General features: G+C 37.8%; 1 protein-coding gene across 1 annotated transcript in view; it reads right to left on the bottom strand.

The window, feature by feature from the left end:
• TANC2 (tetratricopeptide repeat, ankyrin repeat and coiled-coil containing 2) overlaps positions 1 to 26,232 on the bottom strand; it is a 361,552-nt gene that overhangs the window by 256,077 nt on the left and 79,243 nt on the right. The window contains exon 3 of the mRNA XM_060133247.1: positions 17,046 to 17,117. Coding sequence (XP_059989230.1) covers positions 17,046 to 17,117 — 72 coding nt within the window. The remainder of the gene's footprint in view (positions 1 to 17,045; positions 17,118 to 26,232) is intronic.

Here is a 26,232-nt window from a genome sequence, read left to right as displayed (position 1 = left end):
ACATAAATACAGCCAAAGGAGCAAACGCAGTACACTGGAGAAAAGATAGTCTTTTCAACAAATGATCCTTAGACAACTGGACATCCACCTCCAAAACAATAAATCTAGACACAGACCTTACACCCTTCATAAAAAATTAACTCAAAATGGATCACACACTTAAATGTAATATGCAAAAGTATAAAACTCCTAGAACATCACATGGAAAATCTGGATAACCTTGAAGACATGATCCACGAAAGCAATAACTGATGATCTAGACTTCATTAAAATTTAAAATGTCTGCTCTACGAAAGACACTGTCAAGAATATGAGGACACAAGCCTCATACTGAGAGAAAATATTTTAAAATATATCCAAAGTATACAAACTCAATGATAAGAAAAAAAATTAAAACATGGGAAAAGACCTGGACACCTCACTAAAGAAGCAAATAAGTATGGGAAGAAGACATTCAATATATGTCATTAGAGAACTGCAAATTAAAACAACTCAAGGTACCACTGCACACCTATTAGAATGGCCAAAATCCAAAGCACTGACAACACCAAATGCTGGTAAGGATGTGGAGCAACCGGATCTCTCGTTCATTGCTGGTGGGAATGAAAAATGGTGCAGCCACTTTGGAAGACAGTTTGGCAGTTTCTTACAAAACTAAACATACTCTTACCTTGCAATCCAGCAGTCATGCTCCTTGGCATTTACCCAAATGAGCTGAAAACTTATATCCATACAAAAACCTGCACATGGATATTAACGGCAGCTTTATTCACAACTGTCAAAACCTGGAAGCAACCAAGATGTGCTTCAGTGAATGGATAAACTGGTACATCCAAACAATAGAATATTATTCAGCACTAAAAAGAAATGAGCTATCAAGTCATGAGATGTCATGGAGGAACCTTAAATGTGTATTACTAAGTGAAAGAAGCCAATCAGAAAAGGGTACATACTGTATGATTCCAACTATATGACATTCTGAAACAGGCAAAACAATGGAAACAGTAAAAAGATCAGTGGTTTCCAGGGATTGTAGGGAGGGAAGGATGAACATTTAGAGCATAGAGGATTTTTAGGGCAGTGAAGCTATTCTACATGATACTATAATAGTAGGTATATGTCATTATACATCTGTCAAAATCATAGAATGTACAACATCAAGAGTGAACCCTAGGGACTTCCCTGGTGGCACAGTGGTTAAGAATCCACCTGTCAATGCAGGGGACACGGGTTTGAGCCCTGGTCCAGGAAGATCCCACCTGCTGCGGAACAACTAAGCCCGTGCGCTACAACTAGTGAGTCTGCGCTCTAGAGCCCGCAAGCCACAACTACTGAGCCCACGTGCCACAACTACTGAAGCCCGCGCGTCTAGAGCCTGTGCTCCACAACAAGAGAAGCCACCACAATGAGAAGCCCGCGCACCGCAATGAAGAATAGCCTCCCCTTGCCGCAACTAGAGAAAGCCCGCGTGCAGCAATGAAGACCCAACGCAGCCAAAAAATAAAATTAATTAAAAAAAATATATATTTTTAAATAAAAATGAAAGGCTTCCTTAAAAAAAAAAAAAAGAGTGAACCCTAATGAAAAAGAGTGAACCCTAATGTAAACTATGAACTTTGGGTGATAATGATGTGTCAATGTTGCTTCATCTATTTTAACAAATGTACCACTGTGGTGCTGGGATGTTAACAGTGGGGGAGGCTGTGGGTGTGTGGGTGCAAGAGGCATATATAGAAACTCTGTACTTTCCACTCAATTTTGCTGTGAACCTAAAACTACTCTAAAATAGAAAATCTTTTTTTTTTTTGCGGTACGCGGGCCTCTCACTGTTGTGGCCTCTCCCATTGCGGAGCACAGGCTCCGGACGCACAGGCCCAGCGGCCACGGCTCACGGGCCCAGCTGCTCCGCGGCATGTGGGATCCTCCCCGACCGGGGCACGAACCCGTGTCCCCTGCATCGGCAGGTGGACTCTCAACCACTGTGCCACCAGGGAAGCCCGAAAATCTATTTTTATAACAAATAAATCTATAACCAAAAACCAACCAAAAAGAATGGGTAGAATACATATCTGAAGACTATGAAAATAAACAGTAGCAGGCAGATTGGAAAAGAAGCACAGAATGTGAAGTTCCATTGAAGTGGTAGTGAGTTTGCCATGTTTTTTCTCAGGTATTGCCTCACCTGGACTCAAAGGCAGCCCAAAACTGAGAAGTGTACACCGGGTAAGAAAAAGCTCCAAGAAAATCCCTCCCTTTCTAGTGAGGAACAGGGAAGGGGGCCCTTGCTAGTCTGAGAAACTAGGGGAAATCCCTCCTTTTTCCCTTCTCTTCTATCCTGGTCTCCAGCCAATTCTATGGCAGCAGCAGCAAAGAGATGGTAGTGGTGACTGGGCAGGTACCTAAAACCCTGGGAGAAGTGAACCCTTTTTTCTGACCCCAGGAATTGTAATCCCAAGAGTGTGAGGCAAATCCTCACTGCTTTTTATTTCTCTGTCCTCTTATCACTTGACTTGGATACAGACACAGTTGTAGGAATTGAACAGTGGAACAGGGAAACTAGAGTCCCTGTTTTTTAGCCAGACTACTGGCAAGGGAGAGTCTGAGAGCTGGAAAATGTTGGTAAGATTGGGGTGTGGAGGTATATCAAGCAAACAATCCCATAGAGTTGTATATGAACTTCAGGGCTCACCTCTGAGCTCTGCGTGCATGGATGTGACCCTAAACATCCATACCATAGGCTTTAAGAACAGAGCAACAAGACATACTTACTACCACTCTGGTCCCAGAATGGATACTGGGTCCCACACATGGAAATGATCTAAATAGAAATGCTCAGAAAACCGAACTGACGTTGGAACTAGAGCCCCGAGAATGCAGGTAGGAATCTGTTTCCTGAACATAATCTGGTTGACTAGCCACTGACATACACACACACGCGCACACACACACACACACACACAAATCAACCTTCTCCTTAGAACTTAAATAAAACCTAGGGTCTCATATCATAATATTCAAAATGTCAGCATATGAAGAAACAGGGAAATCTCAACATGAGAAGGAAAAGTCAACAGATGTTACTCCCAAGATTATACAGATATTAGAATTAAACACCAAAGACCTTAAAGCAACTATTACAACAATGCTTGAATAAGTAAAGGTGGGCTTCCCTGGTGGCACAGTGGTTGAGAGTCTGCCTGCTGATGCAGGGGACACGGGTTTGTGCCCCAGTCAGGGAAGATCCCACATGCCGCGGAGCAGCTGGGCCCGTGAGCCACGGCTGCTGAGCCTGCGCGTCCGGAGCCTGTGCTCCTCAATGGGAGAGGCCACAACAGTGAGAGGCCCACGTACCGCAAAAAACAAAAAATTTAAAAAATTAAAAGAAATAATAATAATAAGTAAAGGCAAACATTATTGAATGAATGGGAAGACAGAAAATTTCAAAATCTAGTGTGTAGTTTACACATACAACACATCTCCTTTTGGACCAGTCACATTTCAAGTGGTCAATAACTACTGTATTGCACAGTAAAGCTTTACACCTATGTCCAGAATGAAGTTCATTTAGTTTCTAGAATATAAGGCAAAAAGTATGATCCAATCACTAAATACTGGAAAGATCCTAGAGTGATGACTCTTACCACATTCCCATTCAACTCCTCGATATGGCCTAAGCAGAGAAGAAAGACAAACCTTAGAGAATGCCAATGGATTTTTGTAACTTATTCAGGTTGTGGGTCCCACTGCTGCTGCTGCTTTAGATGTGGTTTTCTTGCTAAAGCAAATCAACATATCCCTGGTACCAGGTCTGCAGCTACAGACCTGAGAATGAGATCATCATAAGATGTAAGCATTCAGCTGTCAGCGTTAGCTATACATTTTCACTGGCCTACCTGCTATTAATTCTCCTGGTCTTAGGAATAATCTAATCCACAGGGACCTTAACTGCCTTTCCATTCTAAGGGCACCATGCTGGTCTACTACACTAATAATTTCATGCTGATTAGACTTGGTGAACAAGAAGCAGCAACTGATCTAAATACTGTGGTAAAATATATGCACTCCAGAGGGTGGGAAATCAATTCCACAAAAATTCACAGGTCTTCCACACTGGTAAAATTTCTGTGAGCCCTATGGTCTTGAGCAATTCAAGATATCCCTTCCAAGGTGATGAAGTTGCTGCACCTACTCTCTCTTAATACTGAGAAAGAGGTGCAATGCCCAGTAGACCTCCTTGGATTTTTGAAGCAATCTGTTCCTCATTTGGGTATGCAACTATGAACCATTTACCAAGGCTGCTGAATGTGAGAGAGGCCCACAACAATTGAAGGCTCTGCAACACATATGGGCTGCTGTGAAAGCTGCTTTGCCACTTGGGTTATATAACCCACTAGATTCAATGTTGCTTGACGTATCTGTGCTAGATAGGGATCTTGAATGGTTATTGCACAACTTTAGGTGAATCTCAGGCCAGATCTCCAGCATTCTGTAAAAAAGCTATGTCATCCGGTACAAATAACTATCACCCTTTTTCGAAAAACAGCTTTTGGCTTACCACAGGGCCTTAGAATGAATGCCTGATCATGGGCCACCACGTTACCATGTGACCTGGGCAGTCCATCGTGAACTAAGTTTTGTTGGACCAACAAAGCAATATGGTTGGGTGTGTACTGAAGCACTTCATCATCAGAAGGAAGGGATGTACATGAGATCAGGCTTGAGCAGGTCCTGAAGGCATAAATAATTTGCATAAGCAAGTGGCCCAGATGCCCAAGGTTCCTAATTCCTGCTATATTGCTTCTTTTCTCTCAATCTGGATATATTTTATCTCATGGAGAATTCTCTATGACCATCTCACTGAGGGGGAAAAAAAATTAATCTTGTTTACTGATATCTCTGCATGATAACATGCAGATGACAACAATACTAGAGCCCCATTCTGGGGTCCTGAAGGACAGTGGTGAAGGGAAACCCTTCCAGGGCCAGAAGTATGAACAGGGTACCTAGTTGTTCATTTTGCCTGGAAGGAGAGATGACAGAGATACTGTTCTATACTGACTCAAGGACAGTGTTTAATGGTACGACTGGATATTCAGAGATTTGGAAGGAATAATTAGAGAACTGGTGACAAGGAAATCTGGGGATAAGGTATATGGACAGACCTCTTTGAAAGGGCACAGAATATGAAGCAATCTATGTCCCATGTGAATGCTTACCAAAGGGCAAACTCTACAGAGAAGGTGCTTAATAACCCCGTACAGAAGACGACCAGTTTGGAGGACTAAGCCAGTCTCTTTACCCAGCCATTCTATCTTTGCCCAGTGGGCTCATTAACAAAGAGGCCATGGTAGCAGGATGCAATTTATACATGGGCTCAGCAATATGGGCTTCTGCTCACCGAGGCCAACCTGACTACAGCCACAGCTGAGTGTCCAACCTGCCAAAAGTTCACGCATGCACTGGGGAAGAGGCAGGTGGATGCCCCCAATACACGGTACCATTCATGCGATGGTTGGTCAGTTGTCTCTCTACTCATTTCTAGCCCCTGGTGACTTCCCCTTCCTTCTTAGTAAATCAATTATGAATGTAAAATAAATATTGTTTATAGTGTCAAGGATTTCAGACTGTCTTAGTCTGCCCCCTTGTGGGAACCAGCTCTTCAATCTTTCACTAGGAATAAAACTGATTAAATCCAGCCTGGTCCTCAAACAAAACAAAACACAAAATGTATTTATTAGATAATAATTTTACCCTAGGCTTCACTAATAGGTTCCTTCCTCATCCTTCGTTATCCAACTCTTTATGACCCTTCAATAAAACTTATGAAGTTTTTCAAAGAGGTTTTTGTCATTTTTATCTCTTGCGAGAAGAATTCAGATAAAAATATTTTAAATCAGAATCTTTCTAAATGTCCAACAAACCTTTTCCAACCTTTTTAGTTCCCATGCTTTTATTCTGTTTCATTCGTAAATATGGATAAGCAAGGAGTGGCTTCTACAAGCCTTCTAGTGTTAACTAGTCCAATTATCATAATACTAAGTAGGATACTTAGTATGTTCTGACACAAAACGTGATTAGGGTTGCATATTCCTAGAGTTTAAGATATTACTAAGTAAATTATTATGAAACACTTTGAAAATCTGAACACTCATTGATGAGGAAATGGTGGAATAAATTATGGATTACTTAGCTAAGGAGGATTATACAGATTTTAAGAAATTAGAATTTAAGTATGTTCCTGGAGGGATGGCCATGCTACACTGTTAACTGAGGGAGAAGAGAATTAAAACTGCATTTTAGGGCTTCCCTGCTGGCGCAGTGGTTGAGAGTCCGCCTGCCAATGCAGGGAACACGGGTTCGTGCCCCGGTCCGGGAAGATCCCGCATGCCGCAGAGCGGCTGGGCCCGTGAGCCATGGCCGCTGAGCCTGCGCGTCCGGAGCCTGTGCTCCACAACGGGAGAGGCCACAACAGTGAGAGGCCCGCGTACTGCAAAAAAACAAAAAAAAAAACAAAAAAATGCATTTTATTTTTAAAAATCTTCAAAGTAATACATACACACACACACACACACACACACACACACACACACACATCCATGCATGTGCCAGTATGACTTTAGCGGAAAACATGGAAGGATACAGACTGAATACAATTAATACTAGTTACTTTAGGGGAGTGGAAGAGGAAGAAGCCCTAACATATCCTTTTTAAATGTCTACATTGTTTGGTAAAAGTAATTTTTTACTTAATACAATTATTATATCTCACATTAAAAAATATAAAGTGTAACTGAAATATATAAACACATTCTGACATACCCCTAGCACCCTAAGATAATAAGAAATTGTTGGCTAGAGGGCCAATTTCAAGTTTAATTTTTTGGAAAAAAGAGTGTTACACAAAGAATTATCAACAAGAAGTTAAATCTCAGAAGAAACATATGACAAGAAATAAAGACACTTCAGAGGGGTTTGTCATTTAAGGTCAGATCTTTTCAACTCTGTTGGTCCAACCACCAACAAACAAATTGGTGTTTTAAATATAAGAATGGAAAGACTCTAAATATGTGCTACCAACAAGGCTGATTTGAAACTTTTGGCATAGATTAGTGTAAAGCCTGAAATATTTTCTGACTGAAAATAATACTTCACAGCATTATTCTGAGAATTAAATGAGGATTTTGTGAAAGCACCTAGCTCAGAGCCTGGCACATATGTATTATTAAAATTTTTTTCTTTATTCCTAAAGCAATCTATGTTGAAAGCTAAATAATTTTTATCAGAAGGAGAAAGTACTAAAACAACGAAATAATCCTGTACATTAGTGATGCCACTATGCCAGATATACTCTTACACTGAGATAAAGAAATGATATACTGAATATTGAAATAATTTTCCTTATCATTCTATATAATAAAACACTCTGGGTTTAATAAAGAAATCATCGTCACCAGACTGAAGATAATTTGTATACGTTTCAAGCACACGAACATCTCATTTCTACGAAATATTTCATATGTTTATAAGGAAAGAAAAAGAACCAGGAGATAGCATATTTGAAAATTTAGTACATTATTACTATAGATACACCAGCATGCAATAATCAAATGAAACCAGCTACAAATAATGGGCATCACACAAAGTCAAATACTGTACAATTTCCCAGTCTTCCAGCATGAACTGATCATAGGCATTATTATACCAATACATATCGTATATATCAGAGTCTAATGCCTGCATAATGTTACCTTTGCAGGAGTAAATCAAAACTGGGTTTCAGCCATATTACATTAGTTCATGCACCTATTTAGTATCTAGAAGCAGTAAGTCAGCTTATGTACAGATGACCTCTAATGAAAAATCATTTGATTCAGAAAATGGAGCTAGTACAATAAAAAAAAACAATTCTGATGAAGTACCCCATGATTCCTGAAATACAGAACCAGAATTCCTAGAATTGATAAGCTTCCTTCATCAATTCGATGGCCTAAATGCAAGACACTGGTACTGTGCTAGATGCTAAGATCCTACCATTAATGAACTCCTAGATTACTAAGAAAAATAGAGATCCAACAGACAAATAAGACCAAATGTGGTATATAATATAACCCAATAATGTACAAAATGCTACGCTGGAAAGCAGAAAATAACCACCCAACCTTAAAAGGCTATACTAGGTTAAACTGTCACAATCAGTTTTACAGTCTTATTTCAAGAGCCTCAATTCACAAATCAATAGATAGTTGATAGTCTGACAAACTACATACATCCAACAAATTCCTCACACTGCGGCTTTACTTTTTCAGTTACGTAAATAACAGAAGTGAATATTGGATCAATATGTGACCTGGGCACATCCACATACTTTCCCACGCACACTAAGTGCCAGATATTTGTTCATTCCTTCATTCAGCAAATACTGAAAAAATTTTATATGCAAGTGTTCTAAGGCTAGAGTGGTGAATAAGACGAAATCTCCGCTCAAATGAAACCAGTTTTCTGGTAGTTGAGACAACAATGAACAAGTAAAGTAGTGGCAATTATGAAGGTTAGAGCTGGGTGTTTAGGTGGTCAGAGAGAAGGCCTCTCTCACTTAAGAAGAAATCTACAGTCCTTTAGTCAAGAAAGAACAAATGTACAAGCCCTTCCAAGAAAACACTCTTTAACATGTTTAAGCAAAAAGGCCAGCATAGATGAAACAAAGTGGGTAATGAAGGGAGTGGGAGGACATAAAGTATTAGGAAAAGGGTAGCTTAGGCAGGGTCACATAGGGAATGATAAAGACTTTGGAATTTATTCTGCATGTGATAGGAAGCCACTGGAGAATTTTTTTTTCAAGTTTGGGGAAATATACGATTTGATTTGTTTTAACTAGAGCAGTATAGCTATCAAATGGACAATAGATTATATATTGGCAAGAATGGAAATAATAAGTTAGGACACTATAATAGTAGTAAAGGAAAGAAACGATGGTAGTTCAGACTAAAATGACAACAATATAGGTGGTGGGGAAATGACAGAAAATATATCTTAAAAAGAACAAATTCTTAAAGAATTATAAAACAAAACAAAAAGCCAATAATGGAGGAGGAATGTTAAGAAATCCATGCAAGACAGAAACTAGATGCAACTGGAGGGAGGAAATTATAGCCCACAGCATGTGTAGGAGGATAACTGTAAAAGATGAGAGTGTTTCCAGGTCTGTTTTAACCACAAAAGCAAGAGATGCAAGGAACAGGAAGTTCTCAGGGGCAGCAATCTTAGTGAGTGGCATGGGATCTGTTTCAGTCCAAGTAGTCAGGCCATCTCCCATCTCCTACATTTGATAAGCAGATGACATCAGAGGTCTTTGCCCCTAAACCAGAGCAATGAGTGTGGGTATGTGTGAGTCAGAATCCACTGCATCTGAAAGACAGATCAGAGGCCAAACTAGTTAGTTAACACACAGGAGAGAGCCCTCATGCCCAAAGACTAACACACCTCACCAGACACCTTACCTTACGTGTCTGCCATTATTACTGAGAAGAGACATTAAATAGCAACTATATCCACAATTAGGCAGGGCAGATTATCAAGCATTATGGCCCTCTACAGGCATATCAGTTGTTTAAAGATAATGTTTGTTCTGAATAGACTGGCATCTGTTCTGGTTGGTTGATATTTTTGGCATATTAATTATTAAATATTTTGAATGTTACCCTCCAGACAGGCCAACACAAAATATAATAAAATGGAAAGGGACTTCCCTGGTGGCACAGTGGTTAAGAACCCACCTGCCAGGGGCTTCCCTGGTGGCGCAGTGGTTGATAGTCCGCCTGCCGATGCAGGGTACACAGGTTCGTGCCCTGGTCCGGGAGGATCCCACATGCCGCGGAGCGGCTAGGCCCGTGAGCCATGGCCGCTGAGCCTGCATGTCCGGAGCCTGTGCTCCGCAACAGGAGAGGCCACAGCAGTGAGAAGCCCACGTACCGCCAAAAAAAAAAGAATCTTCCTGCCAGTGCAGGGGACATGGGTTCGATCCCTGGTCTGGGAAGATCCCACATGCCATGGAGCAACTAAGCCAGTGTGCCACAACTACTGAGCCTGCACCCTACAGCCCACAAGCCACAACCACTGAGCCCACGTGCCGCAACTACTGAAGCCCATGCGCCTGGAGCCCCTGCTCTGAACAAGAGAAGCCACCACAATGAGAAACCTGCACACCATCACGAAGGGTAGCCCCTGCTTGCCGCAACTAGAGAAAGCCCACGCGCAGCAACGAAGACCCAACGTGGCCAAAATAAATCAATCCATTTTTTTTAAAAAATGGAAGGGCTTTGGTTCTGGTTCTGGGTTAAAATGGAGTAAGCACACCCTGTGTTAACTGAATATAACTAAAACCCATGAATGTAACTGAAAACCCTGGAAAGAATGATGGAGCAGCAATCTGAGGACTCTGAAAACTAAACAGTAGCAGGCAAATTGTGGAAGGAAACCAGAACTTGAAAGACAACCAATTCAGTGATGCATTTCCTGTTGTTTTTTAATGTCACCGAACTCCCAGCCTGAACTCAAAGGAAATCCAAATCCTGGATTGGCACACCAGAGTCAAACAGATACAAGTCTTCTCTTTCTGATTAGAGAGTATAAATGGGGCAGTGGTGGGGGGACAGTCCATATAGGACTGTGAGAGTGGGAAGATCTGGCTTTTTTCTCTTTTACCTTCCTCTTCCAGCCCCGCCTATAGGTAAGACTATTTCAGTAATGGCAGCTGTAGGGGATACTTAAATCTCTGAGGAAAGGGAATCCTTTCTGACCAGAGGATCAGTGGTATGAGCAATGTAGTAGAACTGCAAGGGGAAATAGATAAATCCACACTTACGGTCTGAGATTTCAATATTCCTCTTTTAATAACTGACAGAATGAGCAGACATAAAATCAGCAAAGATATAGAAGACTTGAACAACACTATCAATTAACTCAACCAGACTAATATTCGTAGAACCTCCCACCCCCAAAGAGCCTAATACACATATTTTAAGTGCACACAGAACATTTAAGATAGATAATTTCCTGGGCCATAAAACATATCTCAATAAAACGTGATCTAACTCAGAATATGTGTTCTTTGGCCACAGCAAAATTAAACTAGAAATTAATATGAGGAGGTATCTGGAAAATTCTCAAATGTTTGAAAACTACATCAACACACTTCTAAATAACACATGGGTTAAAGAAGAAACCGAAAGGGGAATTAGGCAGTATTTTGAAATAAATGAAAAGCATTATTCATCAAAGTCTGTGAAATGCAGCTAAGTCAGTACATAGAGGGAAATTTATAGCACTAAAATTCCTGTATTAGAAAAGAAAGTTCCAATCAGTGATCTTAGCTTCTACCTTAAGAAGCTAGAAATAGAAGAGAAAATTCAACCCAAAGCAGGCAGAAGTAAGGAAATAATAAAGACCAAAGAAGAAACTGATAAAATAGAAAACAGGAAAGCAATACAGAAAATGAATGAAAACTGAAACTGATTCTTTAAGATCAATAAAATTGATATATCTCTATCCAGAATGATCAAGACAAGGAGAAGGAATACTCAAATTAACCATATTAGGAATGAGGAGAGGTGACACCATTACAGATTCTATAGATTTAAAAAGGTTACTCGGGCTTCCCTGGTGGCGCAGTGGTTTAGAGTCCGCCTGCCGATGCAGGGGACATGGGTTCGTGCCCCGGTCCGGGAAGATCCCATATGCCGCGGAGCGGATAGGCCCGTGAGCCACGGCCTCTGAGCCTGTGCGTCCAGAGCCTGTGCTCCTCAACGGGAGAGGCCACAACAGTGAGAGGCTCACGTACCGCAAAAAAACAAAAACAAAAAAAAAAGGTTTTTCTTGAGGAGTTAATTTGAATAGTCCAAGAAGGAGGAGTTAATTTGAATAGTCCTATATTTACTAAAGAAATTTAATTTATATTTTAAAACTTTCCCACAATGAAAATTCCAGGCCCAGATGCCTCCCTGGGAAATTCTATCAAACATTTATGAATGAAATAATACCAATTCTATAAAGAATACTCCAGGAAATTGAAGAGGGAGAAATATCTCTCAACTTTCAACTGATTCTATGAGACCAGGAGTACCTTGATACAAAAATCAGACAAAGACATCCTAAGACAGGAAAATTAAAGGCCAATATCCCACATGAACACAGATACAAAAATAATTAAAACTGTCTTAGCAAATCAAATCTATCAACTGTACAAAAGCAGGCCACACGGGCCAGATTTGCTCACCCTGCTTTAGAGCACTACTGCTCAACCATAATGGTCCAAATCAAATAATAAAAATATTTGTACCACACTGGAAAAAACAGATATGGTTTACCACTGGAGGTGACTGACATGAACTTCAGCTACTCCAGACACTACCCCAAGGACTGAGAACTTATTCTAACATCTCCTTTCACACATTACTTGCTTTTATTTGAGTTTAGATCTTTTTTCACTTACTACTTTATGTATTTATCACCAATTCAACCCTAAGGCTTTCATCAGTTACTTAAAACTTTTCTAAAGATAATTAAATGCATCAGATTTCTACCAATTTCATTTTCCTGAGAATGGCTCTTCTGGAAGCTTCTAAGCTACTCCAATCTGGTCTGTTTACCCTCCAACCCTGTCTTTTCATTGTATGCTGAAGATTTCTTTATGCTTCTCTTTTGTTAAATTTCCTATTTCTTGTAACCTTTCCCTTTTTTATTTGGCTGACTTTCTCATTTTGATGGATCACATCCTGCAACAGATTTCTAAGAAAGGGTACAAGGTAGGCAAACAAATAAACAAAACAAAAAAACAAACAAAAAACCTTACATGTCTTAAAACATCTTAATTTAACTCTTACATCTGATTAATAGTTTCAATGCATATGAAATACAAAGGGGTTGAAATTATTTTCCCTCAGAATTTTGAAGGTGATGCTCCATTTCTCATTTAGTATCTAATGCTACCATTAAGAAGTCCAAAGCCAACTGATTCCTGTTACTTTGACACATTTTTTTCCCTCTCTGAAAGCATGAAAAGACCTTCTATTTCACCCAGTGATTTGAAATTTCACCATGATGTGTCTTAGTTTGTGTTTATATTCATCCATTGTAATGAGTACTCAGTAAGCCTTTTGAACCAGAAACTCATGTTCTTTAGTCCAAGAAAGTTTTCTTGAATCATTTTGTTGATGATTTCTTCCCCATTTTCTCTGTTTCTTCTGGGAGCTACTGGTGTTGTTTTTCTTTTTTTAATTTATTTATTTATTTATTTTTGGCCGCGTTGGGTCTTTGTTGCTGCACGCGGGCTTTCTCTAGTTGTGGTGAGCGGGGACTACTCTTCGTTGCAGAGTGTGGGCTTCTCGTTATGTGGTTTCTCTTGTTGCGGAGCACGGGATCTAGGCACGCAGGCTTCAGTAGCTGTGGCACACAGGCTCTAGAGTGCAGGCTTAGTAGCTGTGGTGCACGGGCTCAGCTGCTCCACAGCATGTGGGATCCTCCCAGACCAGGGCTTGAACCCATGTCCCCTGCACTGGCAGGCAGATTCTTAACCACTGCACCACCAGGGAAGTCCCAACTACTATTATTTGAATACTGAAATTCCTGGACTGCCCCTGTAAGTTTCTTAATACTCCTCACTTCTCTTCTGTAACATTTGTTCTTTTGCTCGACTTTTTCACAGATTTCTTCAACATTAATTTTCTAAGTACTTCTACAAAGCTTTTTTGATCTCTATCAGAATTTTAATGCCTAAGAGCCTCTTTTAAAAATCAGAATTATAACTCTTTTACAGTAACTCCTTCTTATTTCATGGCTGTATTATTTTCTCTTATTTCCCTGCAGTTGTTTATAATGGTTGTTATTTTCCTCTGCAAAAGATCTGTTCTCAGTTGCTCTATCCTGTTTATTTTAATCTCTACCTTTCATACTTTACAGGGTTTCCTCAAATATCTAGTAATCCTTGGTCAGCTGCTCACAGTTAGGAGAAAAGACTAAAAGGTTGATTATTTTCAGTATGGGACTCCTGCCCTCCACTATGCCTGGTGTCTTCTGCTCTAGAGAGTCTCTACTTTTGCTCTCTCCAAAGAATAAATTTCTGGCCTTTGCCAAAGTTAGGGGTGAAGAGCTGGGCACTTGTCAAGCTAACTGGTTAGCTAATTTTGAGAAGGAGGTCCCAGGAACCAAGGGCTTCTTTGACTGACTTTCAACCAATCCTCCTTTCACTTCCACTTCCACATGCTGCCATTCTTGAGTTTTTTTAGTCTTTTGGAGGGTAAATCAGATTATTTTCTTGATTTTCTCTGCTACTGAGTTTAGCATCCAGTCTACAATTATTCATATACTCCCTAGTTTCTAAAATTGTGTTGATTTTGTCTCCTCTCTAATTCCCCTTTGCTGATCTTTTAGCAGGTTTCTGAAAGGAGAAAAAGTAGAAGTATGTGTTCATCCTATCTCTTCATTCCTGATAATATGGATTCTCATTCATTCCAACTCATTATAGATGGCTTTGTATTTTTATTTCTGTCTTTTGAATAAAAAGATACAGTAAGTCCCCTACATACGAACGAGTTCTGTTACAAGAGTGCGTTCGGAAGTCCAATTTGTTCGAAAGTCCAACACAACTAACACAGTTGGCTATATACTGCTGCTTTTATGCTTGCTTCCAGACATCCTGGGCTTGAAATAAAGAAATAAAGATACTGTACTACTGTACTCTATACAGTAAAGTACACAAAAGCACAACCACTTGTAGAGGATGCACGTACGTGACAATATACGTCAGACGTGAACTAACTTACGTGAGTGGACATGCGAACACATGTTCGCATCTTTGAAAGTCTGCAACTTGAAGTTATTCGTATGTAGGGGACTTACTGTATTACAAATAAACTCTCTAAGAAGGTGAGAAACATGCTTTTGTATCAGTTAACTCTCATAATGATAAAGTTCCTGATGACTTCTAACTGAGATCAGTCCTGATGAGTTCTGAGATCAGGCAGCTGTGCTCAGATCATGAAAATCACTGATTTTGTTGTTAAGTTCAGCTTTTGTTACTAAAATTCAATTATACTCATTGATTTGAAAAATATTTCAACTGACATAATTCAGAGGGCACAAGGTAAATTAATAATCTCCCACATCTATATCTGTGACATTAAATAAAATTAAACTTTAATAAAAATTAGTATAATTATTTTTCTATTAATTTGTACTAATTTTGTTTTTAGGGTTATATGATGAGGGCATCCAAGGTGGCTGTTCTCTTGCTCTCTCTACATGCCCTGTTCACCAGTCCCTGCTTCACCTACACCCTACTCACATGACTGACCTTCCCTCTTAATCATAGAGCCTAATCAGTAAATGCCTGGTCTAATCTTCAGATCAGAACATCTCCACAACGATAAGTATCAAAGGGGCAGTGAGGGGTGTGCTCCTCTGCTGGTTTCCCTGGTAACCGATGAGCCAACCTGACATCAATTCCCCCTATAACTCGTAAACATCTCCACCCATCCCTGCTCCCAGGAGTGAAGACTGCTGCCATATTCTGCCCACTGTCTGCTGCACACAGGACCTTGCTTCAGACATGTAAGATTCTCATATCCATTAAACCACTGATGTCTCTGTTGCTGACTCTGGGCTCTTTCTTCTGTCTTGAGGTTGGGCAAGTACAGGGCATGCAGGCTTGCGGGGTGTAGCCCAACAAGGATTTTAAACACATAAACTCATTTTCTTTCTTTCCTCGCCACCAAGGTTTACTGAGATATAACTGACATAAAACATTATATAAGTTTAAGGTGTACAATGTGTTGATTTGATATAGTTATATATTACAATTCAGTTTTTCTCTTAATTTCTTTTTTTATATCAAAATACATGTAACATGAAAAAGTAAAAACTTATACAAATTCCTGACATTTATAATACATGCATATTATTTAAAAATGATTAAAAGTACTAGTGTAAGTTTAAATTTCCAAATCAACCTGCATATATTATTCTACTTTTTATTCTGCGACAAACAACTGTATTAAAAATAGTACAACTCTAAAACTTGGGAAGAGCAAAGTTGGAGAAAAAAGGGAACAGAACTATAGAATAAATGAACCGGGAGCTTTTACAGGATTAAAATATCACACATTTGTATATCTAAGGCTTTATTTTATTTGTAAATACTCTCAAAAAACTAAACTCAGTAATGACTGCTTGAAATTTTGCAGTATTTTAATCAGTCTGGGTTCCTAACTCTCATTCTCTTAGAGATGACTTCATTCATCCAACAGTATTTATTCAGTAACTATTATTGTATATACCAGGTACTTATTCTTGGCACTCGAAATACAGCAGTGAACAAAGAAAACCAAAAATCTCTGCAATCATGAAACATTCATTCTAGTTTTGGATAGAGAAAACAAATATAAAGGTGATAAGTACTATAAAGAAAAATGTGGAGGTGCTAGTCCTGCAAATTTAAATGTTCCTTAGGGAAGGCCTATCTGAAAATCCACTGGTAGAGAATACTTTAACCTAGTTTTGAAGTGGTCACTTCAAAAAAACCAGTCAAAAGCCTATGGCAATAAATTTTAAACAGAAAAGGAAAATAAGTAAGAAGATCTTAATTTTAGGTAATCATTATAAACAAAACCCATTTCTTCTGAGACAGCTAAGACAACAAATATTGCATTGATGAACTTTTAAAAGCCAGTGTGATGATACTTGCAACAAACGTTACTGCTAAAAATTTACTTTTGGTTATATTCCAAAAGTGATATCCAGACATACACCACAATGCTCCAAAATTACTTAAAACCTTAATATCGTTAAAAAAGAGACCATTTCTCATTTTCTTTTATCCTGAATAGATGATTATCATATGGAACTAATTAGATTGTAACATCTGAACTCCTAAATGAGAAATGAGAATATCTAAACTTGACCCAGTGAAAACCCCAGTCCTCAGATTAAGTACTGGAAAGGAATAGCTGGTATCTGTTCTTTTTAATTTAATAATAAATTTGAGGAAAATTTACCTTGCCCAGAGCGGCTTTGGCGAGAGTCTACACTTGACTGTCTTCGATCCGGTGTTTCCTCGTTCCCTCCATCTGCATAAAATTAGAGCGATCATAAGCGAACAGATAATGAACAGATAATGAACAGATAATGAAATTGATGTAATATCATCCCTGGCGACATCTATATCTTAACACTACTATATCTATCATTTGTTTTCATTTCTTATAAGCTCAATCATTAAAACATTTGAGGATTTTTCATACACAAAGCAAAGGTCCTTACCCTTACTTTTGTGGGGATGGTTTACACTCCTCTCTGAAAGTCTAAAGAAAGTGAAGGTGTTCTTTCCCTACCCCCATACATATACACCCTACTTTGCATATAATAAAGCAATGTTATCTACTCTGAAGTTCATTCACAGAATTTCAATTTAAAAGCCTTGATTTAAAGCAATGTCTAAATTAATTACAGCTGCTTATTTAATCTAAAGTATGTCAAATAATCCTTAGGGCTATATATTTTGCTCTAATAAAATTTACATTTACATGTTTTATGAGAGATAATGGGAAAATTACATAATACATGAAAGAGCAATATAAATCAGAATCAGAAAAACTCAGAAATGAGGAGGCAGAAACCAAGAAATAATGAGAAATCAAACAAAAATCATTTCAGTAATGAAGACTATAAGAAATACAAGAGCAAACAAACACAAAAGGTCTTAAAAGAAATAGAAGGTAAGATGGAAGAAAATCTTTAACAAATTTTTTACAAAGAAGAAATAGATTAAAAAGGATCTGTAAGAAGGGGATAAATATTGGAGATAGGCAAAGAAGATCCAGCATAAGGATAAACATAGGAGTCCCTGAAGAAGAAAACCAAAGTGAGAGAATAGAACAAATACTGAAAGACAATAATTCAAGAAAGCTTTCCAGAGGAAAAAAAGTGGCTATGTATGTGTAATATATATAGTTATATGTGTGTATAAATACATTTATACATGCACACACACACACACACACATATATATATACACATCTATATTTGAAACTACATATTTCAAGAGCATCCTGTGTCCTACTTAATCAACTCAGATCAATGCACCAAGACATTTTCTACTAAAACTAATGGACTTTAAAGGGAAAAAGAATCCTTTGGGCATTTAGGCAAATACATCACAAGATTAATAAGGGAAAACAACAGAAGAAAACAAAATAATATATTTAAAACACACAAGGAAAAAAAATTGAACCAAAGGCTTTACAACCAGTAAAACTTACCTTTAAGTATAAAGAGTAAAGAAAAACTATTACTAACATGCAAGAACTCAAGGAATATTGTTCCCATGGGCCTCTTCCTAGCTCTACCAGAAAACTAACTTTAGGCAACCAAAGTGACTAGAGAGACATTAAATAAGGACTGGTGGTGAGCATACATATACAACTGACTGTAGAATTAAGACTAAATGAGATGTAGAGAACAAAAGTATGGACACCAAGGGGGGAAAGTGGGGGCAGGGGGGATGAATTGGGAGATTGGGATTGACATATATACACTAATATGTATAAAATAGATAACTAACAAGAATCTGCTGTGTAAAAAAAATAAAAGTTCAAAAAAAAAAAGACTAAATGAGAGTTTTAACTGGAGAGATTATAATATGTAATGGCTATAAGATCTGACAATGAAGACACAGTACAGCCAAAACAAACGAAGAAAGAATAAACAAAAAGTAACTGATTTCAGAAATCAAAATTGGTAATTGTAATGTTGTGAGACCACTGTACTTAAAAAGCAAATGAATAATTATAAAATTATTGATAAAGCAAATGAAAAATTATGGGATACTCTAATGGTATCATCTCCTTGAGAAACAGAATTCTCTGGGTGGAAGAAAGGAACTATAGATATAAGAATACAGAAGAAGTTAAGTAAAAACTCTTTAGTATTGAATCTATATTGGAAACATCAGTACAGTCTTACAAGTCACATGTATGTCCTAGCTCTGTCCACTTAAAACACCTAACACCTTGACTAATCAAGTAATACTAACCACTCCTAGGGCCCAGACTGTTATCCTGAAATGCCATTCTCCATTAAAAGAAATCAGAAGTTCTTAAAGAACCAGCTGGTTTAGCAAAGGAAAAGTACTAGATGAACTTGGAACACCCTGACATATGCAACAGTAAAGAAGCTATTAAAGACAATGTAAAATTGAGGTCATGTCAAAAAAAAGCACAGTGAAGAAGCTCATCAACATTCAAGAACTCAGGGAATATTGTCCCATGGGCCTCTTCCTAGCTTTACCAGAGAACTAACTAACTAAGTGTACAATTGACTATAGATCATAATGGTTTTTAAAAAAAAAAAAAAAAACAAACAAACCACAGCACTACCACACTAACTGGTCACCTTCTGAGGTTGAGAGGGGCCCAGTTCATTATCTTGAAAACTGTGGAAGAGAAAGAATCAGCAATTCATCCTACATTCCCTATATAAACTGTACTAGCAGCCAAAAAGTATATGAGAGCTCTCTCTATAAAATTATTCCAAATAAATGGGAAACAAAAGATAAAATATCACCATTTCACAAACTGCAAGTAATTAGTATCTCTGCAGCCATCGAGCATCAATGGCTAATAACATCAGAAAAGAGAAAAAACTGGACATTATATGCCTCCTAATGATAGGAACACAACTACAGTTTTGCCAAAGCAATCAAACCTGAGTCTAGTCAAACCTCTGAAACTAGCTGTCAGTTTCCAGGAAAAACAAAGAACAGAAGAAAATGCTGAATTGTTCCTGAGTGTATAATCAACAAAATACTGATTGTGGGAAATTCTACAGGTCAAACAATCCAGGTCTCTCAACAGGTAAAGAAAAAAAATAAAGTATTATGAGGTCCTAAATTATTGTGAAACAAAAATTCATTTTATGAAAAGATAAAACTATACCAGAAATCTGTGGCATCTTATATCAGGGATCAGGATGTGTAAATACAGTCCTAGTCAATTTCCCTTCCTACTGATCATCTAATTTTTTAATGCAAATTTCTTTCTTCTCTTTTACTTGGGAATAAATTACAATGAGCAACACTTGTATTCAGGCCTGTCTTAAATTTTCATTTTCCACATGGATAAAATTACATACATGCATCACATTCTCTGTTTTAACATCAAAACATGCCCTTGAAGTATGTGAGAAGTAATACAAATAAAATACAGACATTTCCCCTCACCAGGATGTCTTTCTAAATAATAAAAGGAGAAAAAGAAATAAAAAAACAAGGCTTCAAACAAATTAAATTTGCACGATCTGCAGTATGTCAGCGTATCAATAAAACAACCTACAGGAAAACTACAGACAAGAAATGGTTTAAGACAGTTTTGAGTCAGCCAGCCAATGGCAAGACAAAAAGTCACCAATTTTGATACCATCATAATTTAAAATGTTTTAATTGCCTGAATTAAAAAAATTAAATTAGAACTACATTGCAGTAAATTTGAGCAATTCACTCCTCTACGACTGAAATCTTAACCATGTCTTACTCTAGTGGAGGTTAGTCATAAGAGTTGAGATTAACTCTCAGGTAAAAGTAAACAGCTAAAGATTTTTTTTTAAATAATAAACTCACCATTGACCCAAGATGGTATAGAAAAGAAGTTCAAGCTCTTTAAAAGTGTCTTGTGGTATGCTATGCAATCAATGGCTCCATTATCCAAAACAGCAAGACTGCAATAATGTACAGTACTTTGCCTATTTTTGCTTTGCTTAAAACACAATTCCTTCAGTACAGATAAGACCTCCCACACATAATACATACATCTACATTTATGGACAAAACAGAAGACCTTCAGTCATCAAGCAAGTCAATTTACTTGCATAAGACTCATTACCTCACCCTGAAGTGCAGACGGGAGAAAGGGGCTGTGTCTGTGAAGTTAGAATTTACTCATCAAGCTTGAGTTAAAGACTTTCTTCAATGTAACAGGAACAAAATTTAAAAAGACCTGATGTCCAATTTAAGTGCTAGCTTTTAAAATTAGAGCTTAGGTTTCCTAGATTTGTTCTCATCAGAGAACATTTGTTTTTTATCAGCATACTAAATTAAATCCAGCAAATAATATAAAACAATACACCTTTAATAGACTTCCTCGTCCCATTATTTAAAAGGGAAAAATGTCATAGGAATATTTACTTCATAGTGTGAACAGCTTTCAACTCAGGTCATAAATGCACTAAAATAGTCTAAGTAAAAAAAAAATACCAACTACATAGGGATATTCCATATTTAGTGTTTTCCTGTGAAGAAATTTAAGTTAGAGAAAGGCTTATAAGAAAGTGCCTAATTCCAAAACAAATGTTTTCTTTCCTGCAAGTAGAAGATACTTCAAATGATTATTCTTCTCAGGCCAGGATCAAAATATTACAGTTGAAAAATAAACAACTTAAGTGACCTTGAACTTGGTAGCCCCAGCCCATCTTCAGTATTCTCAGTTAAATAATGTGCCAGAATAAATATTAGATTTTATGAATTAAGATTTTGAAGTTGACTGTCTTCAATCCTCCTTTAGAAGTGTAAATATATGACCTTAATAGAAGGAGTGGGAAGTATTAAAACTATATACATATAATCTATTATACATATAGATTAAAGTTTTACTATTCAGATATGAACTCTGCTCTCTTTTACTATTCAGGTATGAATCTGTAAGAACTGTATACACTTAATGCCAACAAAGGGAGACATGAATTGGAGGACATATATGGAATGTAATGAAAATGCAAAAGTATGGACCAAGAACATAAGCTAGATTTGTTTATTAGCCAAGGTCCACTTATGAAGAGGTACATAGAGAAGATGTTCCTTGGCTACATATGCACGATGATAACCAGAAAAGATGAAAAGCAGCTCATCTGTTTGGTGTAGAAAAGAGAAAAGAACTACAATTTGTTCAGTATCTATTCTCTGCTGGCTCTGGGGTCAGTAAGGTCTTTACAACATTATCTCATTTAATACTAATAATAATTCAATGAAACAAGTAGTATGCCCATTTCTAAAAATAAATTTATTTATTTTGTTTGTTTATTTTTGGCTGTGTTGGGTCTTCGTTGCTGCGTGCAGGCTTTCTCTAGTTGCGGCGAGCAGGGGCTACTCTTCGTTGCGGTGTGTGGGCTTCTCATTGCGGTGGCTTCTCTCGTTGCGGAGCACAGGCTCTAGGCACGCGGTCTTCAGTAGTTGCCGCAGGCGGACTCAGTAGTTGTCGCTCACAGGCTCCAGAGCACACGCTCAGTAGTTGTGGCGCACGGGCTTAGTTGCTCCGCGGCATGTGGGATCTTCCCAGACCAGGGATTGAACCCGTGTCCCCCGCCTTGGCAGGCGGATTCTCAACCACTGCGCCACCAGGGAAGCCCTATGCCCATTTAAATGTAAGACACATTCAGAGAAGAAAAGTGACTTTCCCCAAATCACACTGCTAGTAAGTAGCAATCCTAAAATTTAAAGTGTCTGGTTTCAAAAATCTGTCTTCATTTCCAGACCCTCCACTGTCTTTTTACTATAACAAACAAATCATTAAGATGGTGGTGGTAGTCGTTTGGAACTGAAGTGAACAGAAGAGGACAGAAGTAGAGACCAATTAAGAGGCTGCTGAAAAAACCGGACAAGGATAAACACCTGGACTAAGTGAGTAGTAGAGGTGGTGAGGAGAGGTCAGATTCTGGATATATTCTGAAGGAACAGTGGAGAGAATCTGCTGTCAGAAGAGAAAGATACAGAAAGAAGTCAGGGGTAATTCTGCTATTTGGGGCCCAAACAATGGATCTGCAACTTACTGAGACAGGAAAGACTGAGAGAGAAGAGGTTTGGGGATGAGAAGAGTATATGGAGCTCAGTTTTGGACATACTAAGTCTGAGATGCCTAACAGACAAATAAGCAGAGATGGACATACATATGCCATCGTTACATAAATCACATTTAAAGTGTATGACATTCCCACAAACTGGAGAGGGACAAGATGGTTCTAGTGACAAAATTATCTCCATCAGAGAGAAAAACTCCTCAGTGGGATTTTTTCACAGCCTGCCATTCACTGCTCTGAGGAGTTGCCTTGCAAATGTCCATTATCGCTCTGCTCAGTCACACCCTAGGACAGCTCTAGCCCTCATTACTCATTTGTAATAAAAATAATACCTTGCATTTAATGTGCTGCTTATCATATATATGATATGTCATAAAACATTTATGATATATTTATTTACATTTAATTATAATTTAATAATTTGATATATGTATTTTATAATGTACTGCTTTATCAGGTATGTATATATAGTACATTAAGTTCATGATAATTTGATACCTATCTGTGAAGTAAAGAATTAACCCAGCAGCCTTGAGTTACTCAAATCTTGTACATTCTCAGAAGGGCTTACTTGTATAACTAGCCTTTGGCTGGCTCCTAGGAACTGAGGTCTTAGAATGTTCCCTGTGCTACTAACTGATTAGGGCACTGTGCATGCTTGAGGTCTTGAACCACATTATATCAGCTTGTGTGGACAGTGTGTGTAAAAAATGTGATTTATGATGAACACTTGCTTTCCTTCTGGGGGGTCTGAAGTTTCAGTAACTACAATCAGCACTGAAGTTACCCCAATAAAAACCCTGGACTTTTAGGCTCAAGCAAACTTCCCTGGCAGAAAACATTTTGCATGTGTTTCTCCAGTTCATTGCTGGGGGATTTAGTATGTCCTGTGTGACTCCACTGGGAGAGGATTCTTGGAAGCTTATACCTGGTATCCTCCAGCTTCTGCCTGATGTACCTTTTTCCTTTACTGATCCTGCTTTTTATCCCTTTGCTGTAATAAACTATAGCCTATTAAATAAATAAATAAAGTGTATGACGTTCCCAAGGAAGGGAGTACAGATAGGAGAGAGACAGAGAGAGAGAAAAGAGGTCAGAGGTGTAAGCCTTGGGGCTGAATTCAACATGTCAAGGCTGCAGGTATGAGGAGAGACCAGCAGACAATAAGAAGTAGTGGCCAGAGAATAGGAACAAAACTAGAAGAGCAGAGAAGTCAACTAAAGAGTTTCATAGAAGGGAAAAGATCAGATGTTGACAGGTCAAGTAATATGAAGAGTGAGAATTGATCACTGAATTTGTCAATGTAGATGATTTAGTATGGTTCCTGTGGAGTGGTAGGGGTAAAACCTGATGGGATTAAGTTCAAGGGAGATTAGAAAGAGCTTCTGAAAAAGGTCTTGTCTCTCCCTAGACATGGAAGACAACACATGGAGACCCTGGATATTCTGACTGCCATCTTGTAAACACAAGGGGAATAAACTATGGGATAAAGCTAACACAATGAAAATTATGGCAGAGAGACAGAAGACACTAAGATCCTTGTTGACACTGAATTACTGACGAAAACTACTCTATCTCTGGACTACAGTTATATAATCCAATAAATCCCCTTCATCATATAAACCAGAGGTCCGTAAACTAGTCCATAAGCCAAATCTACCCTGACGCCTTTTTTTGGACAGCCAGTGAGCTAAGAATGGTTTTTACATTTTTAAATAACTGAAAAACAGTTTAAAAAATAGTATTCTGTGACAAATAAAAACTGTATAAAATTGAAATTTTAGTGCCCATAAAGTTTTATTAGAACACAGTCATGATCACTCATCTACATACTTCTGTGAAATTGATACAGTAATACCCTACTGAGTTGTGGGGAGAAACAAATGTAGTAATATAAAACACAGCATGCCATCTGGCACTAAGCAAACACTTATTAAATGATAACTGTACTCTTTATCTATCATCATCATGATCAACAACATCCTTTCACCAAAAGATGGCTTAAATGTCATTTCCAATCTTCTCTATAAAGACTTTCTGGAGGCCTATCAGAAAGAATTAAATGTTCCCTCTTCTGTGCTTCCAAAGCACATTATACATATCTGTTTTATAGCACTGCCACACTGTATAATAATTATTTATACGACTATCTCTGGACTGTAAAATGTTCTAAGTGTGCCTTTGAAAGCCTTTTTCATATTGGTATTTTCAGTGCCAACTTGGGAGTCAAAAGGTATTCCTTGAAAAGAAAAAACAACAGTTGAATTAATTTTGTCAAGAGCCAGCTCTAAAATTAATGTATTCATCAAATTAAGTTCAAGGAAAAAACCAAAAAGTGGTATTGATATGGTTTGAGATACAGTTTTAGGAGTTCAGTGTTCCTCTTTTCTTATCCAAACTATTTCTATGAAAAGAAAAGATGAGCGGCATCATTCGAAAGCACTATGACCTTATCCACCACATCTATCTCCATGATCTTTATTTATCAATAAAAATTTTCATAGGGAATCCCAGACCCACCTAAAAGTTTATTTAGTTCTTAAGAAAACATATACAGAGTTTCTTTAAAGAGAAAAGGAAGCATTCTACACCAAATAAAATATACTGATTAACATGCCATCAGTACTACAGCTAACACTTTTCAGAAGTATACTATAAAATATTTTCAAAGTTTGCCAGAATATAAAACTGCCAAGTTCACAGGTTTTCATAGACCTAGCTTGTATACTCTAAATTAAAAAAATAATAACTTCTCTATGATAAGTTATTAATTTGTCTTTGCCTAAGGCATCCAAAATGTCCTAGAAAGTCTGATCTGTAGCTCAAGAAAAGTTCTGCTAAACACAGAATGTTCTGATTCTCATGATGTAGCTAATGCATCAATGATGATGACTAATAACAGGGAAACAAGGTAGACTTGCTAATTGTAAATGGAGCAATCACCAGTAATAATGTCAGTAGTTTAAAAGTTGATTACTATGCTTTCAAGGTGCACAATGAATATACAAAATATCAAGCCTAACACTGAGTTAAATTAATAGAGTAACTCTGTTAAAAACAAAGGTGTCTACAATTATATATTTTTTGCTTTTTTTTTTAAAGTAAACTTTTTATCTTAGAATAGTTTTAGATTTACAGAAAAGTTGCTAAGATATAGTACAGGGAGATCTTATAAACCCTAAACCTGGCTTCCCATCTTAGATTAGTCTAGTCATTTGTCCAAACTAATCAATCAATATTGACATTATTATTTTAAAGTCCATACTTATTTAGATTTCCTCAGTTTTTATCTAATGTTTTTTCCATTCCATGATACCATATTGCATTTAGTCATCCTGTCTC

This window comes from Lagenorhynchus albirostris, chromosome 20, assembly GCF_949774975.1.
Source record: "Lagenorhynchus albirostris chromosome 20, mLagAlb1.1, whole genome shotgun sequence".
In the NCBI taxonomy this organism is placed as follows: domain Eukaryota; kingdom Metazoa; phylum Chordata; class Mammalia; order Artiodactyla; family Delphinidae; genus Lagenorhynchus; species Lagenorhynchus albirostris.
This window is presented reverse-complemented; position numbering and strand designations above follow the sequence as displayed.